General features: G+C 43.1%; 1 protein-coding gene across 10 annotated transcripts in view; it reads left to right on the forward strand.

The window, feature by feature from the left end:
* The window catches only part of SULT2B1 (sulfotransferase family 2B member 1), a 35,021-nt gene that overhangs the window by 3,068 nt on the left and 8,841 nt on the right, over positions 1-23,112 (forward strand). For 2 of the 10 annotated variants that reach the window (XM_039335004.1, XM_039335011.1), the window contains exons 2-6: positions 9,499-9,635; positions 12,143-12,470; positions 18,523-18,587; positions 20,084-20,126; positions 21,701-21,946. In XM_039335004.1, the coding sequence (XP_039190938.1) occupies positions 21,811-21,946 (136 nt within the window). In that variant the 5' untranslated portion in view covers positions 9,499-9,635; positions 12,143-12,470; positions 18,523-18,587; positions 20,084-20,126; positions 21,701-21,810. Of the gene's footprint in view, positions 1-9,498; positions 9,636-12,142; positions 12,471-18,522; positions 18,588-20,004; positions 20,127-21,700; positions 21,947-23,112 lie in introns of all 10 variants that reach the window. The other 8 variants (XM_039335006.1, XM_039335012.1, XM_039335008.1 and 5 more) reach the window with 8 other exon arrangements.

The raw sequence follows: 23,112 nt of genomic DNA on the forward strand, positions 1-23,112 counted from the left end.
GCTATTTCTGATGTTGGTTTTGTATCCGTATATTATTCTCCAGCATAGAGATTTGCAATAAAAAGAGGGTAGTTGGGGTGAGAAATCTCATTTCTCAGTGGACTAGGAATTTTAGGGCATCTTTAAGCACATGCACTTATATTCTGACCTTGTGACTTTCTTTGTCAGCTGCCTATCTTTCCTAGCATGGGTAGGAATTAACTCTTGGAGTCTGGGATACATGTCTGAATCAATTATAGATTTGAAAGTATCAGGATAAAAGGAAGTCTGCATGATGTTGCACGACATCACTAGCGGTGCATCTGTATAAATGAGACAGTTCACTTAACTTGATGGCAAGTCTAAATTTAACCATCTATGTTGGCTCTATGTATTTATTTGAAAGTCATAGAGAGATAAGGAGAGGCAGAGACTTCTTGGTAACTGTTATGTCCTGGGCCTGCTGAGTGACTCAGCAGGTGCAGGAAGCTGCAGAAAGGCCCGGGCAGACCACATGGATGCCCGGGATTAGACAGGCTGTCTCTAGCCTATTGCGCATGCGCAAGGTGGGAGAAATACGTTGCATTGATTGGTTGACACTGTCCCTGCAAAGGGGTATAAAAGTAATCCGCGCCATTTTGTTTTTGTTCTGTTGGAGAGTAATAAAGAGAAGATTGTTGTTACTCCTGTCTCCTCTCAATGTCTTACATCGGAAACAGAACACTGGCGATGAAGGTGGGATTTGCTGCAAGGGAAATAATGAAAAGAAGATAGGCTGACTCACCACAGAAGGCCTGAAGCACTGGGAAGTTCGGCATCTGGAGAGTGCGACTTTGCCTGCCAGTACGAGATCACTGGAGGAGAGCTCGGCAAAAGGGACCCCTTCTCAAGCCTTGTAGCATGAGGCATTGATGAGGCTACCCGGCAGTAACGATGTCCAACATAGGCCATCTGTCGGAATTTGACACAGCTCATCCGGAACGTTGGAGTTGTTAAGTGGCCTGGGTAGAGAACTACTTTTTGGTAAACCAAGTTCGGGAGGACGGTCTTAAAGCTGCTACGCTACTGTGTGTCTTTGGGCAAGAGACTTTTGGTATTGCGGAGAATCTGGTCGCCCCAGCACCACTTGAATCCATTGCTTATGCTGAGCTGAAGAGGATGTTGCGAGAACACTTTGAACCGAAGCTTTTGTGATTGCAGGGTGACACACATTCGAGCAGAGGGACCAGAGACCTGGTGAGTCTGCTGCGGACTTTATTGCGGCGTTACGACAAGGAGCTAGGCCATGCGAATTCAAGGACCTGGAAGAGAAACTCCGGGATCATTTAGTTGGCGAACTAAGAAGTCGTGAGCTGCAACAGAAGATCTTTGCAAAGGAAGACGTCTCTTTCCAAGATGCTTTGAGAGAAATTTCAGCCGAAGAAGCTGCGGGTGGAACTGTAAAGACATTGCGGCTTGCCAAGAACCCTCCAACTTCGATCTCCATCCAACAAGAGGTCGCTCGAGAAGTATCCGAACAGGATCCTGAGATGGAGGTTGACCAATTGCAGCAGCCAGCGGAGAGAAGGCCGCAAGAGCGCAAAGACAAGGCAGCTACATTCCCTCGGTGTTTCGGATGTGGAGGACATCATAAGCGCTCCGATTGCCGTTTCTGTTCTGCTGTTTGCCAGACATGTGGCAGGCAAGACCACATTGCTGCCGTCTGTTTAGGTCGCCAGAAAGACCGGTCTTCGGAAGAATTGCTTCAGAAAGATACCAGGGTCCCCAGCCAGAATAGAATGGGCTTTTGCGTGTACTGTAGAAGCATTTTTAAAACTGGGGCCCATAGGCGGCTAAGAAAGAAGCTTCACATTGATGTCAAGTTACAGGGGGTTCCCCTTTTGATGGAGTTGGACATAGGATCAGCTTTATTGATCATTTCTCAAGACACTTTTAAGAAAATTTGTGGTAGAAGTGGCCAGCAAGTCAAACTCAGGCCGTTGAATTTAATTCTTACTGACTTCCAGAATTCCCGTCTCAGCGTGAAGGGGAAGGCCATGCTCAAAGTGCAGCATAGGAATTTTGAGGGGTTGTTGGATGTAGTTGTGGTCGGGGGTGACCGCACGAGTCTCATTGGTTGGTTCGAGGCCCTTGGGATTCAAGTAACTGGACTCCACAGTTTGCAAACAACAGGCCTTACAGCAGTTTGCAAGGAGTTTGCTGATGTGTTCAGTCCAGAACTTGGATCATACAAGGGGCCTCCCATTGCTTTATGGTTAGACCCATCCGTTGTCCCCATTAGGATTAAACTCTGTCGGGTGCCCTTTGCATTGAAAAACAAAATTAATGCTGAGCTGGACAAGCTGCTTCAGCAGGGAATTTAGAACCCGTGGACAGTAGTCCATGGGGAATTCCCATAGTTATGCCACTGAAGGCCAATGGAGAAGTCTGCATTTGTGCGGACTATAAGTGTACACTTAACAAAACATTGCAGTAGCATTCATATCCGGTGCCAGTGGTAAGCCACATTCTAGCCTCTCTCAAAGGAGGCCGAGTTTTCGCCAAATTTGACTTGGCTCAGGCCTATCAATAACTACCAATTGATGAGGCAACGGCAGAGGCCCAAACAATTGTAACACACCGGGGAGCATTTAAGGTTAAAAGGCTGCAGTTCAGGGTTAACATAGCCCCTGGCATTTTTCAAAGTGTGATGGAGCGAACGCTCCGAAATATTCCAGGGGTTTGCCCTTACTTTGATGATGTCCTCCTCGCTGGGGAATCATCTGAAAATCTGGCTGACAGGCTTAGGGCTGTCTTGCTACGTTTCCACCAAGCGGGATTGAAGCTTAAGCAAGACAAATGTAAAATTGGAGTCACTTCCACAGAGTTTCTGGGGTTCTATATTGATGAAGGCATTAATCCTGCTGAATCCAAGCTCAAAGCAATTCAGCAGGCCCCAAGTCCCAAGTCCAAAAGCGAACTTCAGGCTTTTCTTGGACTGTTAAACTTTTACCATTCATTCCTCCCTCACAAGGCTGCAGTGGCTGAGCCATTACACCAGCTCTTGGATAAACAGGCCCCATGACAGTGGACAAAAGTCCACGAAAGGAGTTTTGCAGAGGTCAAAGCCTTGCTGTCTTCAAATGCAGTTCTAGTGCATTTCAATGAGCAACTGCCTGTGTGCATAGCTTGTGATGCATCCCCTTATGGGATTGGGGCTGTGTTAAGTCACTTAAAGGCTGATGGGACACAAGTCCCTGTAGCTTACTATTCTAGGACTCTATCATCTGCTGAGCATAATTATGTGCAGATAGATAGAGAAGCCTTGGCCATAGTGGCTGGAATAAAAAAGTTCCATGACTTTTTATATGGTCACCATTTCACGGTCTTTACAGACCATAAGCCACTCCTGGGGTTGTTTACAACCAACAAGCACCCCACACATAATTTCTCCTAGAATGCTGAGATGGTCAATTTTCCTTTCTGCATATGACTACTCACTGGTTCACAAACCAGGCAAAGAAATGGGCCATGCAGATGGCCTCAGCAGACTACCTCTACCTCACATACTGTCTGTTATGTCCTGAGCCTGTGAAAGCAGGCTTGGGGCATTGCAACGGTCCCAGGCAGGTGCAAGCTGCCCGGGACCAGACTGGCTGTCACCAGCACTCGCGCGCATGCGTGAAGTGCAAGCGCGCCAAATGTTGCAGTTTGGCCCGGGAATCACCTATAAAAAGGGCAGGGAGACTTGGGCATTGTCAGCCTCTTGTAACCAGTATGCTGAACAGAAATAAAGAGGCTCCTGAGAACTACAACTGCTTCTCGTGTCATTGCCATTTCGCGAAGGACTTAACACTGGCGACGAAGGTGGGATTGCCTTACACCGACGGAAGACAGGTGTAAGCTTACCCTAGAGTCCTGAGCAGTAGGAAACGGCGTTAACTCAGCAGCTGCCCGCCAATCCAGCGAACATCGGGGGTAAGCTGGCTGATAGACCCTTCCTGTTCTACAAAAATGGCAAAAGTTGGAAGACTTTCAGAATTCGACGTCTCGCATCCAGAAAGATGGGAGTCCTACGTAGCCAGGGTGGAAAACTATATTAAAGTCAATCAAGTAAGAGAAGATAGTTTAAAAGCCACCACCCTGCTGTGCGTTTGCGGTCAAGACGCATTCGAAATCGCTGAAAACATAGCAGCACCTGTACCTCTAGAATATGTTAACTACACAGATCTCAAAAAACTACTAAAGGAACACTTCCAGCCCAAGTTCTCCATCATCGCTTGGCGCCACACCTTCGAACAGAGGGATCAGCGGCCCGGAGAATCAGCCAAAGAATACATTGCTGCGCTGAGGAAAGCCGTTAAACACTGCGAGTTCAAGGATCTAGAAGAACGGCTGAGAGACAGATTCGTATGCGGATTGAGGCATAGAGAATTGCAGCAAAGACTTTTCGCTAAAGAAGATTTATCATTTCAAGATGCCTTGAGAGAGGTTACTGCAGAAGAGGCAGCAGGAGACGCCATCAAGAACATGAGGCCGATCAGAAGCACTCCAGAAGCTGTGTCCGTGCACCAGGAAGGAGTCCAAAGGAACCCAGAGGAGGATCCTGATGATGAAGTAGACCATCTCTACCCCACGAAAGAAGGGAAACAGAAGGAAAGCTCTTCAGCTCTCCCCAAGTGCCTCGGTTTTGGAGGTCACCACAAGAGGACCGACTGCAGATTCCGCTCCGCTATCTGTAGAGCATGGGGAAAACAGGGACACATTGCAGCTGTGTGTCTGGGCCGTCAGAAGGTACAACCTCGGGAAGAATTGTGCCTGAAAGGTACCAGGGTCCCCAGCCAAAACAGGGTGGGTTTCTGTGCTTCGCGAAGAAGCATTTATAGGACAGGCACACAAAAGCCCATTAAGAAAAAGCTGTCACTTAAAGTGAAGCTACAAGGGGTTTCATTGGCTATGGAACTGGATATGAGGTCTGCACTTTCAATCATTTCCATGCACACGTTTAGGAAGATTTGTTCTGGCAGCAGATTTCAGGCCAAGCTGAGGCCTTCCGACATTGTGTTAACAGACTTTCAAAACTCCAGAGTGTGTGTTAAGGGGGAGGCCACCCTTAACGTGCAGTATAAGGATTTTGAAGGTCCACTAGATGTAATAGTAGTAGGGGGTGAGCGAACGAGTCTCATAGGACTCGATTGGTTTGAAGCCTTGGGAATACACGTCACAGGGCTCAATAGCTTGCAAACAGTAGACCTACAAGAAGTCTGCAAAGAATTTGCAGATGTTTTCAGCCCACAGCTGGGCACGTACAAAGGACCCCCTGTGTCACTAAAACTAGACCCCACTGTCACCCCTATTAGAATTAAAGCAAGAAGGGTTCCTTTTGCCTTGAAAGGTAAAATTGACACCGAATTGGACAAATTGATTCAGCAAGGAGTTTTAGAACCTGTCGACTCCAGTCCTTGGGAGACCCCCATTGTCACGCCTCTTAAGGCAAATGTGGACATTCGCATCTGTGCAGATTACAAATGCACTCTGAATAAGGCATTGCAGCAACATGCCTATCCTGTTCCCGTGGTCAGTCATATTCTGGCCTCCCTCAAGGGGGGACGTGTTTTTGCAAAGCTTGACCTAGCTCAGGCGTATCAACAGTTGCCTGTTGATGCTGCTGCTGCTGTAGCTCAAACCATTGTGACCCACAGGGGGGCATTCAAGGTAAAGAGGTTACAATTTGGAGTAAATGTCGCTCCTGGGATTTTCCAAAGCATAATGGAAAGCACACTACGGGGTATACCAGGGGTTTGCCCCTATTTTGATGATGTCTTAATTGCTGGAGACTCTACACACAACTTAGCTGAGAGATTAAGGGCTGTCCTGCTGAGGTTCAGGAAAACGGGCCTCAAACTTAAGAAGGACAAATGTAAAATTGGGGTGCCTTCTACAGATTTTCTGGGATTCAAAATCGATGCTACCGGGATTCACCCTGCTGAATCCAAATTGAACACTATTATGCATGCTCCTAGGCCAAAGTCCAAGGCCGAACTACAGGCCTTTCTGGGCCTTCTGAATTTTTACAACTCCTTCCTTCCAAACAAGGCTAGTGTAGCCGAGCCTCTTCATAGACTCCTGGACAAACAGGCAGTGTGGCAGTGGTCACAAAAACATGAAGCAAGTTTCAATGAGGTTAAGGCCTTACTCACTTCTAACAGTGTGCTTGCACATTTCAATGAATCCCTTCCTGTGTGCATTGCTTGTGATGCTTCTCCTTATGGGGTGGGAGCCGTACTAAGCCACCTCAGACCAGATGGAACTCAGGTTCCTGTTGCATATTACTCCAGAACCTTGTCTTCTGCAGAGCGAAATTATGCTCAAATTGACAGGGAGGCTTTAGCTGTTGTTGCTGGAATCAAAAAGTTCCATGATTTCCTATATGGCAGGCATTTCACGGTCTTCACTGACCATAAGCCTTTGTTGAGGCTGTTTACCACACATAAGCAAACTCCCCAAATCATCTCCCCCAGAATGCTGAGATGGTCTATCTTTCTGTCTGCCTATGATTTTTCCTTATTTCACAAACCTGGGAAAGAAATGGGCCATGCTGACGGCCTCAGTAGATTACCCCTGCCAGTAATAGAGGCTGACCCTGCACCAACAATCAATATCCTCTCAATTCAGGCCTTGCCTGAGTCCCCTTTAGATGCCAGGGATGTGGCTGCTGAATCAGCCACAGATCTCACACTTTCTCGTGTCCTATCTTGGGTTTTATCTGGATGGCCAGAGAGCTGTCCAGGCACTGAGTTTCAGAGTTTCTGGTCCAAAAGGAACGAGTTATCCACTTTCCAGGGTTGTCTGCTTTGGGGGAGCAGAGTTGTCATTCCTGCCTCAATGAGGACTAGGGTCTTAGGTTCCCTCCACGAGGGTCATCCTGGCATTGTACGTATGAAGGCGCTTGCGCGCAGCCATTTGTGGTGGCCTGGGTTAGACAGAGACATTGAAGCTAAGGTGCATGCATGCCACCTTTGTCAACTCTCATGCCCCGAAATGCCCCAAGCTCCTGTACATAGATGGGAGGAAACACAGTCTCCATGGTCTAGGGTGCACATTGACTACGCTGGGCCCTTTCAGGGTCAATTCTTCTTGGTCTTGGTTGACAGCCATTCAAAATGGCTTGAGGTTGTACCTGTCTCTTCCACCACCACTGCAAGGACTATTCAAATACTGAGGGGGATTTTTGCTGCACACGGGCTTCCTGATGTCCTCGTATCTGACAATGGCCCTCAATTCACTTCTTCCGAGTTCTAAGCTTTCTTACAGGCCAACATGATTCGTCATGCCACCTCTGCGCCTTTCCACCCGTCCACCAACGGTATGGCTGAACGCATGGTTCGCATCACCAAGGACGCTTTGAAGAAAATTACCTATGGAGACTGGCATCACAAGTTGGCTGACTTCCTCCTTTCTTATCGCACTACACCCTCCACTTCTACCGGGAGGAGCCCAGCTGAACTTCGTTGGGGGCGCAAACTGACTACCAAGCTTGACCGGTTGCACCAGGACAGACTACCTTCCACAATCACACACCCCAGGGCACCTAGACAACTGCTTGTGGGTGCCCCGGTTTGGACTCGTAACTACGGGCCTGGTCATTCATGGGTCCCTGCCATTGTGTCCAGGGTCACAGGTCCTTTGTCCTACGAGGTTTCCCTGGACGACGGTCGTGTCCTGCGACGACACATCGACCAGCTCCGCACTAGATGGGACCTTCCCACTGAGACTCCTGGGTCTTTTCCAGGGGGGGAAGGGGACCCCTTTGGGCAAGGGGAAGAGTGCAGGCTGCCACCTATCATTAATGAGGGAACTACAGACAGCTCATTCCGAGATTCCGCAAGTGCTCCAAACAGGAATTCATGGAGCCCAACTAGAAATCAGGCACCAGTGCCTATTCCAGTCAGGGAGGATATCCGGGAGCGTCCAAACAACCCACACCCTGCAAGAGAGCTGGCACACATTCCGTCTAGTTGGCCCAACACTGCCCCTGTCCCTAGAAGGGGGCAAGCACACAGGGAGGTGGTCGAGGAACCGAATCCCGACTACAACACCTCTGACATCACTCAGGGGATAACTGAGTTTTGGGACAGTACTGAAACCCCAGTAAGCCCGGTTACAGAACAGGAACACGGGGGAAGACAACCTCTTGACAGGTCTAGGACAGACCTGGGAGGTTCTACAGAGTTGTCCAACAGTGACAGTCACTTAAGAGGGCCAGAGAGCCTGCAGCCAGGCAGGACAACCAGGTCAAACAGAGGACGAAGCCCTGGCCTGACGAGCCCGGTGGGCAAGCAAGCAGGCCAGGCATTGGAGCACAGTCCTTGGGAATCACCAGGGCGTAGCAAGGGGGACAAGCATACATCACCCCTCAGTCAAGGGGTATTTGGAAGGTACCCAGAAGTCAGGAGGTCACAGAGAGCTAAAAGATCTCCTAAGTATTTAGAAGATTTTGTAACCCTACTGGCAAAACAGAGTTAACAGAGAGTATTCCTGTACACATAGGAAAAATGGAACACTGGGGAACAATAGAAGCAAAAGAGATAACTGGTGCAAAGATAGTATGGGTACCACACTCGTATTGGGTTGTATATTATTATTTGTATGATCATAGTCTTGGCTGGGGGGGGGGAAGGGGTGTTATGTCCTGAGCCTGTGAAAGCAGGCTGTCGCCAGCACTCATGCGCATGTGCGAAGTGCAAGCGTGCCAAATGTTGCAGTTTGGCCCGGGAATCGCCTATAAAAAGGGCAGGGAGACTTGGGCATTGTCGGCGTCTTGTAACCAGTATGCTGAACAGAAATAAAGAGGCTCCTGAGAACTACAACTGCTTCTCGTGTCATTGCCATTTTGCGAAGGACTTAACACTGTCCATTCAGGAATTGCCTGAATCTCCACTCAATGCTAGGGACGTGGCTGCAGAAACAGCCATTGATCACACGCTAACACGTGTGCTGACATGGGTGCTATCAGGATGGCCTGACATGTGTCCTGGCACAGAGTTCCAGAGTTTCTGGAAGAGGAAGCATGAGCTATCCACCTTCAAGGGTTGTGTCCTATGGGGTAGCAGGGTAGTGATCCCAGCCTCATTGAGGACTAGAGTCTTGCCCTTTCTGCATGAGGGACATCCAGGAATAGTCTGGATGAAGGCGCTTGCATGAAGCCATTTTTGGTGGCCTGGGCTCGATAAAGAGATTGAGGCCCAGGTCCATGGGTGCAGTGTTTGCCAACAGTCTGAAATGCCTCAAGCTCCTGTACATAGGTGGGAGGAGATAAATGCTCCTTGGTTGAGGGTTCATATCGACTATGCTGGTCCCTTTCAGGGGCAATTCTTCCTTCTCGTGGACAGCCATTCCAAGTGGCTAGAGGTCGTTCCAGTCTCCTCCACTACTATTGCCAGGACCATCCAGGTATTGAGAGGGATCTTCGCCTCTCATGGGCTTCCAGATGTCTTTGTCTTCGACAACGGCCGCCAATTCACTTCTTCTGAATTTCAGGCTTTTCTACAGGCCAACTTGATCCATCATGCCACATCTGCACTGTTTCATCCAGCATCCAAAGGCCAGGCTTAGCGTATGGTGCGCACAACTAAAGATGCTTTAAAGAGAATCATTCGTGGAAGCTGGCATCACAGGTTAGCTGACTTTCTTCTTTGCTACCGCACCACACCTTGCACAGCCACTGGAAAGAGCCCAGCTGAACTCTGCTGGGGTCGCAGACTCATTACAAAACTGGACAGGTTGCACCCAGACTGGGTGGCTTCACCGGTGTCACAGCCGTGAGCACCTAGGAGACTACAGGTGGGTGATCCGGTTTGGGCAAGGAACTATGGACCTGGACATCTCTGGGTGACAGCAGTGGTCTGCAAAGTCACTGGGCTGCTGTCATACGAAGTGGCCTTGGATGATGGTCGGATGTTATCGACTAACTGTGCTGGAGGCTTCCCACTCACACTTCCGTTCCTAACTCTGCTCTCGGGGGGAGAGGACCACAATTACGATCGTGGGCCACAGTCTCTCCACGAAAGCAGAACTTCACAGGCACCAGTAGGGGGGTTTGCCAATGGGGCGGCTCCTGACTCTGGCACAGGCACTGGGTCCATGGGACATTGCTTGCAACTGGCATATATCCCAACTTTAATTCCAAAGCCGTATTTGGTGTGAATTTAATCACTTCTGATTCCTATCAGACCAGGCCATTCCACCTGCTGGGACAGTGCTCCCAAGAAGGGTCCATTGTGGACTTGGGGAATTCCACCCCACCAAGGAACTTTGGTCTGGGTTCACAGGATCCGGCCAGTCAGCAGGTTGGAGAGTCGCCTGAGTAAAGGGGGCATCAAAGTCCTGGCCTGCCGAGCCTGGCAGGCGAGCTTGCAGGCCAGGCAGTCACAACCGTTCCAAGAAGGTCAGAGAGAACCAGAGGTCCACCCAAGTACTTACAGGACTATGTAAGACTCCTGTCAGTAGGTGGGCAGGCTTAAGGGTACTTAGAAATAAGAATGTACTCAAAAGAACAAGTGTTCAGTTATAGTAATGCAAAATAGTATCTTTGTGTTGGGAATAAAGAATTGACAAGGTATTAGATTTATAGTATTGTAAAATATTAAGTATCTGGTTTTGAAATTAGGGGGAGGGGTGTTATGTCCTGGGCCTGCTGAGTGACTCAGCAGGTGCAGGAAGCTGCAGAAAGGCCAGGGATGCCCGGGACCAGACAGGCTGTCTCCAGCCTATTGCGCTTGCGGAAGGCAGGAGAAATACGGTGCATTGATTGGGTTACACTGTCCCTGCAAAGGGGTATAAAAGGAATCCACACCATTTTGTGTTTTTGTTCTGTTGGAGAGTAATAAAGAGAAGATTAAGGGTTGTTACTCCTGTCTCGTCTCAATTTCTTACATCGGAAACAACAGTAACCATTTGATATTCAGAAAGAAATGGATCATTCTGGTCTGATAGGAATCAGAAGTGATTAAATTCACACCAGATATGGCATTGGAATTAAAGTTGGGATATATGTTGACAGTGGTAAGAATCTTATATGCACAAAGATGAAAAAAATACACTAATTCCCACAGTGGAAGAATGGATGGTAAATGGGAGCTGGAGATCGCAAAAATTAACTGTTTTATTAAGGATAATAATTTATCTAGTTCAGTTTCCATTTCAAAACCACTTCCTGATTTTGTACTCAGCTGAAAAAAAATTGAAATTCTAATTTTGGGCTTTAGCGATTAGAATGACTTTGTTGTTATAGAAATGGCTTTAAACATTTAGAAATGTAAAACAAAAGGTTGAGACTGTAACTTTTTTGTATTCTATTGCACTGGAAAAAGTTGGAAGTCATTACTTTTTTCCTTTCTTTTTTTACTTCTTTCTGCATTTTTCTTCTCCTCCTCTCTTTAACTTTCTTAATTTTTGTTTGTATTCGTATTTTATCTTATAATCCACTTTAGTAAAAATTCAAAGAAAATAAAATAAAATTGGGCATTTGCCCTGGTTTGCACTAGGCACTATTACACTTCCCTTAAGACATGAACCTCTCCTGAAGTTCTCTCTGCCAACACGTCAAAGAAAAAGAAAGAATTTAACTCAGGCCCAGTGTAATAAAAAGCTTTACAGGTAGTCCTCAACTTGCAACCATTCCTTTTGTGACTGTTAAAAGTTACAACACTGAAAAAAGTTCACTTATGACCATTGCAGCATCCCTGTGGTCATGTAATCAAAATTCAGATGCTTGGCAACTGGCATGTATTTATGACAGTTGCACTGTCCTGGGGTCATGTGATCCCCTTTTGTGACTTCTGATAAGCAAAGTCAATGGAGAAACCAGATTCCCTTAACAATCATGTTACTAATTTTAATAGCTGCAGTGATTCACTTAACAACTGCGGCAAGAAAGATTGTAAAATGGGGCAAAGCTCATTTAACAACTGTCTTGCTTAGCTACAGAAACTTTAGGCTTGATAATGGTTATAAGGACTACCTGTACAGATTTTGTCCCTCATTACTCTAAGAATTCAATCTCCTTTCAATATTGCAAAGAATTTCAACAGGGTGTTTTTTTTTATTTTGTTTTTTGCTTAATTCAGCGTGTTTCTGTGCATTAAAACACACTATCTTCCTTTTTCATGTTTGGGTCCTGCAGCTACAGTGCTGGAGATGCTTTCATCTACCTGTTCATCTACCTGAATGGTATGGGATGCTAAGCGTCTAATTTCTTTCCAAGAAGTCAACACACCCAGCACTGCAATAGTCTCTTGGTGCGAGTGTCTATAGTCAATCAACTATATAACCTTGGGGAAAATGCTCGAACCATAAAATCTCCTAGGTATTATCTGGGCAAACAGTTGTGCATTAACCACGCAAGCACAAAAGAGAGCCTGTGGGTGGAATAGGCAACCATACCAAAGCCTGAAATAAGAGTATAAAGAGAAAACATCTGTCTTCGCTGGACTTGTTTGTGATTCAGACAGGTGAGTACTTGTAGGAAATAGCAGAAGGCAGAATTGGGTTACAATGTTTATCAGGGGAAGTTTGTGTAAGAGGTACTGTACGTGTCTGTAATTGCACATAGAATGACTGCCGAAAGGACAGTAGGCTCTTCTACATCTTCATCTCTTGAAGGTTGTACAGGAAGATGTAGGGAAACTGCAGGCTCTGTTTCTTTGAGAGGGAAGGGAAGATGGGAACAAAGAATGAAAAAGAAGATGAGAAAAAGCAAGAGGAAAAGAGGGAGAAAAAAAAAGAAAAATAATGAAAAATGGAGAAGGAGATGGGAAAAATCCAAAATTAAAACAGAAAGAGGGAGAGAGAATGAGAGAGAGAGAGAGAGAGATAATATAAAGTAGGATAGGGGACTTTGGGGGAAGGTAAGCCACAAATCCTGGCTTTTCTCACCACTAGCCAGATAGGATAGGAATCCTGAAAGGTTGGTTTGCAACAGCTGGAGGTGAAAATAATAATAATAATAATAATAATAATAATAATAATAATAATAATAATAATACCACGTCCTGGGTAAGGACTTGATAGGTAGACAAAATGCCAAATCCAGTCTGAACATCTGACTGTACGATGATTAGTAGTAGTAGTAGTAGTAGTAGTAGTAGTAGTAGTAATAGTAATAATAATAATAATAGTAGTAGTAATAGTAATAGTAGTAAAGTTGGAAGAGACCTTGGAGGTCATCTAGTCCAACCCCCTGCTCAGGCAGGAAACCCTATACCATTTCAGACAAATGGCTGTCCAGTCTCTTCTTAAAAACTTCCAGTGTTGGAGAATTCACCACTTCTGGAGGCAGGTTGTTCCACTGGTTAATTGTTCTGTCAGGAAGTTTCTTCTTAGTTCTAAGTTGCTTCTCTCCTTGATCAGTTTCCATCCGTTGCTTCTCGTCCTGCCTTCAGGCGCTTTGGAGAATAGCTTGACTCCCTCTTCTTTGTGGCAGCCCCTGAGGTATTGGAACACTGCTATCATGTCCCCCCTCATCCTTCTCTCTATTGAACTAGACATACCCAATTCCATGGATTCTCAGTTTCCATTATAAACAAAGGGGAGGAAGTTTTCCTTCACAAGTGGATTGATGAAAGGAAATGACCATTTATATGCTATAGATAAATTGGGATTTCTTCTACATCCAGCTGTCCATAAAAATCAGAGCAAGGAAGGATTCATGCTCCTGGGCAAAGAGTGGGTGGCAGCAAGGAGGAACACAACTTTTGAATTCTTTGCACAATCTCCCTGTTGCCTAAATTTTGTAGCTATGATAGCATAGCCTTTTTTCCAAGCATAGGTGGCAATTTTGGGCAATTTCTATATTTGTTTTTGGTATATAAAGACCATTTATTGGTCATGGTATAGTAACCTCATCTGAAAGAAGATAGTTGGAGTTTTCAGCCTTGAATTTTCTGGGTTGGGAGAGGTAGTTTAGAAACATAAACACATATTATACCTATTGGAGTTTTAATTTAAACTGCTGCATCTTGGTTAGATGGGAAGAAAGGATATCTTTGCACACCCACATTGGGTGAAAGGTCCAAAGACAGCTGTGCTGTACATGAATTATTTATTATTTCTTATAAATGACTCAAGGTGGCAAACATGCGTAATACTTGTTTGCCTTGCTGTTTTCCTCACAACAACAACCCTATGAGGTAAGTTCAACTGAGAGAGAGGAACCAGCCCAAAGTCACCCCGCTGCCTTTTATGTCTAAGGTGGAAGTAGAACTCACAGTTTCCTGGTGATTGATCCAAAGACAGCCAGCTGGCTTTCATGACTAATGATGAGATAAGAACTCACTGTCTCCTGGTTTTTAACCTAATTACTTAACCACTGACCAAACTGTCATTTGATTAAGATCGCGTTTCATTCTGGGAAGGGAATTAAGATGGCTGTTGTAACCTTGCCATATTGGGTGGAGATTTAATATACCTTTTTCCAAACTGTTTCTGTGTGAGCTGTTTGGTATGCTGTTTTAATGGCCTGAACCTCTCCTCAGGACAGAGAGAAGGAACTATTTCATCTATTTTGGTAGGAGCATTTGATTATCAAGGGGAGGGCAAGCAGATTGGAAATGTCCATCCCCTGGGACTACAGAGATTTGGGTTGTCAAGACATCTAGCCAGCTCATCAAATGCAAGGATCTCTTTCCCCAGGCAAGTAACTTTGGAAAATGCACTAATTGCTGTACATTTAGAGCAGCAAAGCTGCTGGAGTGGCAAGGACAGAAATAGAGCTAGATGTTTATTTTGACTTCTTTAAGTTCGCTCTTAATTTCTCCAGAGAATAGCCTGTGGGAGAAAGAGTTCCCAGGTTGCTTGAGATTTGCAGCCTCTTTGGGGTTTTTTTTTCTCCCTGAGGAAAAACTTCCAGTCCCCAAGTTATAGCAAAGAAAGGGGGATTGTCAATCAAAGGGCAAACAAATTAGCCAGGAAAAACAGCAGTAATAATGATACATACCAATGACTGGTATATGCTGATATATCAATTCCTTTGTTTATCCTAGTGTTACCAATAAAATATGTTGGATTGGATTCAGATGAAAGATGCTTCCTAAAGGCACTAGTAATCAAAAATCATCCTGCAGTTATTTTGTCTTTCCATCTTTCTCAGTTTTTCTCCACTAAAAAGAAAAGAGAGGGAAGATCTGGTGAGCAAACCTGGCAGTTTAGAAACTATTCTGCTGGGCATTAGTTCAATAGGCTTTCAGAGAATACTTTTATTGTGAACAATGTAGTTGGTAAAATTATATGGAAAAGATTGGATGATTGCATAATAAAACCACAGTAGTTAGGGGAGCTGTTCTTTTAATTTGTTATAATAATAAAATAGGTTAATTGCATTAATGTTTTTGAAGATGTATTTTGTTTGATAATTTGAGGCATACTTCCTCCTTTATATAATTTTAATTTTAAGAAATTAGCAGGAAGATTAAAAACTAATGTAAAGTAATTAAAAGAAAAGAAAAAGTAAGAAAGAAATCAGAAAAGGCTAAAAATGCAAGAAAAAAAAAGAAAAACATAAAAGAAAGAAAACAGATACAAAGAAGGGGCTTCCAATTCTATTTATAGCCATTATAAGCTTACCTGTTACTCTGTGGCACCTCTCTTCTTACTGTAATGTAAATCTAATTATCAAAATCATAAATCATAAATTCACTTTTTGTTTGCTTTCCCAAAAACAGTCCATATGAGTATCTGTGACATAGTTCCTGAGATGGAAACAGATGAATTATCTGTTTTTCCAGGATTTATTTTATCTTATTTATTTATATGCCCTCTTTATTATTTTTAAAAATACGGTAACTCAAGGAGGAGAACATATCCAGCGTTCTTTCTGCGTAACAGAAATCCTGTAAAATTACTTGGGCTGAAAGAAAGTGGCTGCCTCAAAGTCACCCAGCTGGCTTTCATGACTAAGGTGGGACTTGAAGTCATAATGTCACACTTTCTTGCCTGGTGCCTTAACCACTAGGCCAGGGGTCCTCAACCTTGGCAACTTTAAGACTTGTGGACTTCACTCCCAGAATTCCAGGTTTGGTGGCTGAGGAATTCTGGAAGTTGAAGTCCACAAGTCTTAAAGTTGCCAAGGTTGAGGACCCCTGCCCTAGGCCATGGGAGATAAACGTTTTTAAGGGAGTTGCCTCTGATTCAGTGACTCAGCTTTGCATTCCTCCCCTTGTGAGAGGCACTTTGGAAGAAGCCATGGACAGAACAGTGAATTGATCTAAGTACTTGGCCTATTGAAGCACCCAACTCCAGAGATGCAGTGGCTGGATCAGAAGATGACAACTTGAGGAGCTGGGGGGGGGGGCATTTTCAACATTTTGATATAGGATGAGGATTGTGGTAAGTGGGCACGCGTACAGATGATTCCAGTACAGACATTCCTTGACTGACGATCAGTTGTTTAGTGAGCGTTTGAAGTTCAAACTGATCTGAAAAATGGGACTTGCGACCTGGATTTGAAGTTCTCATGGTCAGGTCCCTCCATGACCACATGACTGAACTTTGAACATTTGGTTACATGGCCACATAATTTGCAGCATCCTATGATCATGTGACTGTGTTTTATGGCAGTTTTGCCCCAAACTGCTACTTATTTCCAGTGTTTGACAAAACTGTGCCCACAGTGAACCATTAGTTCACTTAACAACTGCAGTGTTCATCTAACAACCTGCCTCCAGATGTTGTGAATGCTCCAACACTGGAAGTTTTTAAGAAGAGACTAGACAACCATTTATCTGAAATGGTATAGGATTTCCTGCCTATACCAGTTAAAACAAGTTAACATTGGTTTCTGTTGAATATATTGTATGGAGTCAGCCTACTGGAGTTTATGGCACCACCATTTTGTGAATCCAACCAATTGTAATTTAATGTGATAAATCATAAATAACCAACCTGATTGTCTATGGAGATTCGCAATCATCCTGGTCATGGTTGTGTCAACGCTGCTAACATCAGATGTTTTTGCTTTGACAACAAATGGAGATGCAACCACTTTCTTCTTATGTTTTACTTTTAGAGTTAGAGTTAGATAATGCTGGGGGGAGGAATGTGCATGAGAGTTTAGCTAGACATAATAATACTGAACCTAGTGTGTGAACCAAGGTTATTGAATTTAAGAGATGATAAGAATTGGTGGGCTGGAGAACTGGAGGGAAACCTTGCATTTCAAACTAATTGGAGAATGTGATTTATGACTGTTAATTGGAGGAGGGAATTGTGCTTTAATACTATGTGCTCAGGGGAGGGGAATCCAGTTTTTGGCTTCGATTGTGTTAGTGCCAATACTATACTTCTCAAATAAAGATTCTTTAAGGTAAACAATGCCTCAAAGTTCTTTGAAGAGTTTCATCTGTCGGACCTATGACAGATTGTCCCAAAGATGTTTTTTTCCAAAAGGCAACTGGTCTTTCTTTGTGTTTTCTTTGAAAAGGTTTTGCTTCTCATCCAAGAAGCTTCTTCAATTCTCTTCTTCAGAATTGAAGAAGCTTCTTGAATGAGAAGCAGAATATTTTCAAAGAAAACACAGAGAAAGACCAGTTGCCTTTTGGAAAAAACACCCTTGAGACAACCAAACTGGTTGTTGGATGAACTAGTCAACCATGCTATGATTCTATTTACATTTGGCTGATCATATACAAGATGATTAGTGCCTGATTTAGTTTAGTACTTGGATGGAAGACATGGTAGCACTGTAGTCTAATTTGGGAAGTTGAAAAAACACCTTAGAAAAAGACTATGGGAAGCACTTCCATCTTACTGTTGAGAAAACTACACAGTTTCTCCATGAAGATTAATCTGAGGAAGAGAAGATCTAATTACTATGCTTAAATTATTTTGATTATGAATGCAAACTTCAAAGGATAATTTATATCAATTAGATAGCTGTAAATGTTGAGCCTCCCTCTTTCTGATGCTTGCATCCTCTAATTGTCAGCATATTTTTGCATCTCTCCATCTAAGGTCCACCTATAAATCCCTCACAACCTTGTTATGTATTGACATTTTTCCTTGACATTGTGGCTGGTGGGTGGGAAGAAAAACAGAAAACAGCTTTGCTGAACAGCTGAATCTTGAAATACATCAAAACATCCTTCTATGTTCTGTAGCTTCCTTATTGTATTAGGTGCATGTCCAGCCATATTAATGGCATTATCACAGTGGTTGCTTCCTGGTTTGCTAAGAGCTGCCTTAACACCCAGTTCAAATACATCTCCCATAGAAGTCATCACTGCCTTGGTATTATTTTTGACAGTGTGTAGGAAGAAACATCTCCAGCTCAGGTTCAACTAGCAGGGCAGGTTTCTCCTAAGCATTGAAATATTGATGCCTGCTTTTTCCAATGTCACTTGAACGCTTGTTTTGGGTGAGAAAGAGGGGAGTAGCCCTTCAGAGAACCCTGGTTGATTACAATAAGTAGAAATCAAAAGCTTTTCCAGTGCTGGGGTGTGCTTTCATCCCACATCCTGTCTTTGGTATTCATGGCAAGGAGCTTCTCTCTCTCTCTCTTTCTTGTAACAGGTTAACATTAGAAGATAGGATCATTCAATGACACTGGTTGATGCTTGGATTCAAATAAGAAAAAAGTAAGTATTTCTTCATGTTCCATCTAACCAGCACGTGGAGCTTATTTCAGGTGGCTTTAGAGAAAAAGAATGAAGCAAATGATTTTTAAGTGACTCCTGTTGACTCCCATTTTCAGAGCAAAATATCTTATAAGACAAGGTGCTTGGGCAAACAAGGCATAAGTTAAAGCATTATTGTGGATGGATGCATAATCAGCCAAATGTTTAGACTGGAATTGGCATTTTTATCCTTACTAAGGACCTGGGATAGGCAGATCTTGTTTGATGGTTGCAGGATGTAAGCTGTTCCAAGTAAAGCTGCTTTTTGCAATTGTCTGATGGTCATTTTGTCAATGCCAATGGTACTCCAGATGTTTGGGATTGCACCCAGGAAGTTTTACGATTGGTACTACTTTTACTTTCTTTTGCTAATATCATTCTACTTCTGTTTGCAAATCTTTGCATTTTGTGAACTTATTTCTTTCTCTTCTATTCTCCTGTTTCCAGCTACTGCCACATCCACTGTGTGGACGTTTTTGTCTTTTCTTATCAACAGTTGTTAAGTCGGGAGTGTAATGTGGCAGGTGCTTGTCTATTAGTATTCTAAAGATGCAGAGCACTTTAGTTTCTTTATTTTCTATTACTTTGTCTATTTCTTGGTCCGAACAGTTCTTAACTGGCAGCAAAGTGAAATTTTTGCTATTACATTCCATTACCTTGTTGCTACTTTGTCATGCCATTGTTTGTAGTCAGTCTGTCTGATCTTCTTGCAGCAACTAACTAGATCAGTGGTTCTCAACCTTTTTAATGCCGCGACCTCCAACTGGTCGTAAGTCGAGGACTACTCAACTGGTGCAGCACCGTTTGCAGAATGGGACTTTTGGTAGGCTCAGCAGGGCAGAGACAGCCTGGACAATTCCTATTGGCTTTTGAAAGCCAATAGAATTAGACTCTGTTCAAGAGAGTCTATTCTATTGGCTTTCAAAAGCCAATAGAGTAAAAGAGAGTAGCACAGCTAAGGAAAAGGGGGAAAAAATGGCGGACTGCATTGTTTGGCGACCCCCGTGAAATGGTCGTTCTACCCCAAATGGGGTCCCGACCCACAGGTTGAGAACCACTGAACTAGATGGTCCACTGTTTTTTGAGATTCTTTGCAGAGACAGTATTTGCTGTCTGTTGCTGTTTCCTCAATTCCGGCTTTATAGGCATTTGCTCTTAAGGTTTGGTGCAGCCAGAATTAGCCCCTCTGTATCTTTCTTCAACTTTTCTGCTCTTAGCCCTTGTTAAGTTTTGCAGCTAGTTGCTTTGCCTGTTAGGGTTTTGTTGTTTTTGTTTTTTGTATACTAGCTATGTAGTAGTTTGCCCTGTCATGTCTCTTTTCAAGTGTTCATTCATTCTTTCTTATAAGCCAGTCTGGTTTCCCTCTGCACCTTAATAGGTCTTCATGATATACCAGCCTCACTGCATATTCTTCACTATCCTTCAGATATTCTTCAATCTCCTTTTTATTTCTTCAGCTGTCTGGTGTCCTTGCAACATTTCGCCCGCATATACTCCTTGGTAAGTAGGCTCTGTCAACATCAGTGCATAAATGAAGGGTATGATTTATCGTCATTATTTTTCTAGTCATCTTATCCAGAGCTTTTAATTCTGCTTAGCTCCAGTCCATTATTCCAGCTGTGTACCTGATGATTGGAATTGCCCAGGTTTAATTGCCTTGATGGTACTTCTTGCACTGAATTTGGACTTTCAGACTTTCTTCATGATGTAATCACTTTGTCTTGATTTCTGTCCAGGTACCACTTTATTTGTGTGGTTGATGTCAGCTTGAAGGATTCCTGGATATTTATAGTGAACTTCTTCATCCACACTTTTTAAATATTGTTATAATTATAGATGGCTGCACCATCAGCCAGATGTTCAGATTGGATTTGGCATTTTTATTCACCTATTTTATTCACCTGTGACCTTCCCAAAGATTTGGGATAGGCAGAAGTTGTTGTATGATGATGTTAAATGTATTACTACTACTACTACTACTACTACTACTATTACAATTTATATTCTAATGCTATTAAGCACCCAGTTAAGGCAATTCTTTTTTCTTGTCTTTCTTGTTTATGCTTTCTAGAACTATCTGCTCTAACAGCACCAGGCCTAGGAGACAAGTAACTTTGGGTCAATTGCTACTTCTCAGTTTAACCTACCTCACAGGGTTGTTGTGAGGATAAAACAGGGAAGAGGGAATTCCTGCTCTTAATTCCTTTCAGGAAAGGAAGGAAGTACAGATATAAATAAGTACAGGTATAAAAAAACTGAAGATGAATTAATCTATTAATTTTGCTTTGTCCTGTATTTTTTTTAAATCTAGTATTTTCAATCTTGCACTGTAATGAAATATACATAAAACATTACTTTTGATCCTGTTTATACATAAACATATGAAGGTTTTTTGAAGCACTTATCTTAAAAACAAACTTAGCAAAATTCTCACTAATCTGCAACAGCCAAATGCAATAAATCAATGTATTTCTAGCATAGAGTATGGAGTATGTTGTATCTAACAGCTTCCTAATATGACCAGACACTCCTCAGAAAAAGCTTAGGGTTTCCTTCCCATTTTTGAAAGGAGTTACCAATTCTGTAATTTATTAAAACAACATCAACCATAAACCATATATGAATGAAATTCTCATTCTATCCTAGATGAGATTTTAATTTGTTCCAGTAGGGATTTTTCTGCTATTTTTTATGAAGCCTGAGAATTACACACAGCATCTAAGCTTGCTGAGAAGCTGTTTAGGTGTCCCATTGTCTGTGTTTGCGTGTGTGAGGGTGCTCAAACAAATTCTTACTGCCTCAAGACAGAACAAATAAAAAGAAAAAAGCTAATGAGGGAGAAGAGATACTTTGCTATAGCCTATCAGCTTTCCATAACCTCCAAATTGAAGCTCTGGCTGTTATAACTGTAATTGGACATATCCGGAAGGTCTTGAGGGGTTTTTTTCTTCTTAAAGTAGCAAATAGATCGTGAACCAAGACGATTTGAGTTCCAATTTTTTCTCTGCCACTCCATGCCACTGCTTTTTCTCTTCCTCATTGTCAAACATTCATAAATCTGTTCTCATTTTCAGAGGACACAACTAATTCTCCTGGTGGAAAGGGAGACTCCTTTGAATTTGGTTTTGCCGCCAAGTTTCACACTTATTTTCAAAACTTTCCTTATCATCTGCTGGGCTCCAGGATGTTCCAAAAGTATTTCCAATATAAAGGGATCAGTTTTCCTGAAGTCATCTATGCAGGACCTGTGTTGCAGATGGTAGAAAAGGATTTCCAAGTTCGAGATGACGATATTTTCAATGTCACTTATCAGAAGTCAGGTAGAATTTTTTGGGCTACTTGTGGGGAGGGAAAATGCTTCAGATTAGTGCGGGAAAGCAAGTCAATTCTATTTGTGCATGCGTGTGTTTTAAAGAAAAATAGACTTGGTGTCCCATTCAGTTTCCAAATGGGATCTAATTCTTAGTAAAAGCATAAACAACTTTTACAAAACACTGCTTTTGGAAAAAAATCAGCAACAACAAAAAACAACAGCAGACAGCACTAGCAGCGAATATGTGACATTTAAAAACAGCTAAAACTTTTAAATTTGTTTTAATATTTGACTATGTAAAATATTTTAACTTTTACCTTGGAGACTTTTACCTTAATAAAGCACAAGATATGGAGGCAAATGGATGATGTTACATGGCTTGGGCTTAGATAATAATATGCATAGCATCAGTGGTGGGATTCAACTATGTGAACAACTGGTTCTCTGTGTGGATGCCGCTTCCGGAAGTCCATTCTGGGCCTGGGCAACAAAAAATTAGCTACCGGTTCTGCCGAAGTGGTGCGAATCGGCTGAATCCCACCACTGCATAGCATCCTTTGGAAGCATTTGTACCACTTTGTTAATAAATAGAAATAAATATTTGTAGTTTCAAAAAGTTCAAACAAGCATTCAGGAAACTTCAGATCAAATCAGCTTTTTCAACCTTGACAATTTTAAGATGTGTGGACTTTAACTCCCAGAATTCTCTGAGAAAATTGGGTTGGGGAATTCTGGAACTTGAACTCTATACATCTTAATTTGCCAAGATAGAGAAACATAGGATTAGACACCAAGAGAGGTCAGATGAGATGGGGTCTTTTGGCTTTCACATACAGGAATTTTCTTAGCTCTCTCAAAGAACTATTAATATATGTACTCTACAAGCGTGTAGATAATTACTGTGTGATTGCTGAGATAAAAAGGAGATGTTCAATTATGTATATACAAAAGTATTTTTTGTTGTTCAGAATTAAACTGAGCAATTGTACAATTGGGATTCTGTTGTTTTTTGGGAAGCCCTGTTTGGATGGCACGAGGGAAAAGCAGAAGGAAAATATTGAAAATAAGCTAATGGCCTTAGTTCACCATTGTCTTCCCCAGATGTGTGACTTCAACTACCTGAATTACACAGCTGGTGTGGTTATTGCTGCACACATCTGGAGAGTTAACCAG

The sequence above is a fragment of the Crotalus tigris genome, unplaced genomic scaffold (genome assembly GCF_016545835.1).
Source record: "Crotalus tigris isolate CLP2741 ecotype Arizona unplaced genomic scaffold, ASM1654583v1 scf7180000017639.5415321, whole genome shotgun sequence".
Taxonomy (NCBI): domain Eukaryota; kingdom Metazoa; phylum Chordata; class Lepidosauria; order Squamata; family Viperidae; genus Crotalus; species Crotalus tigris.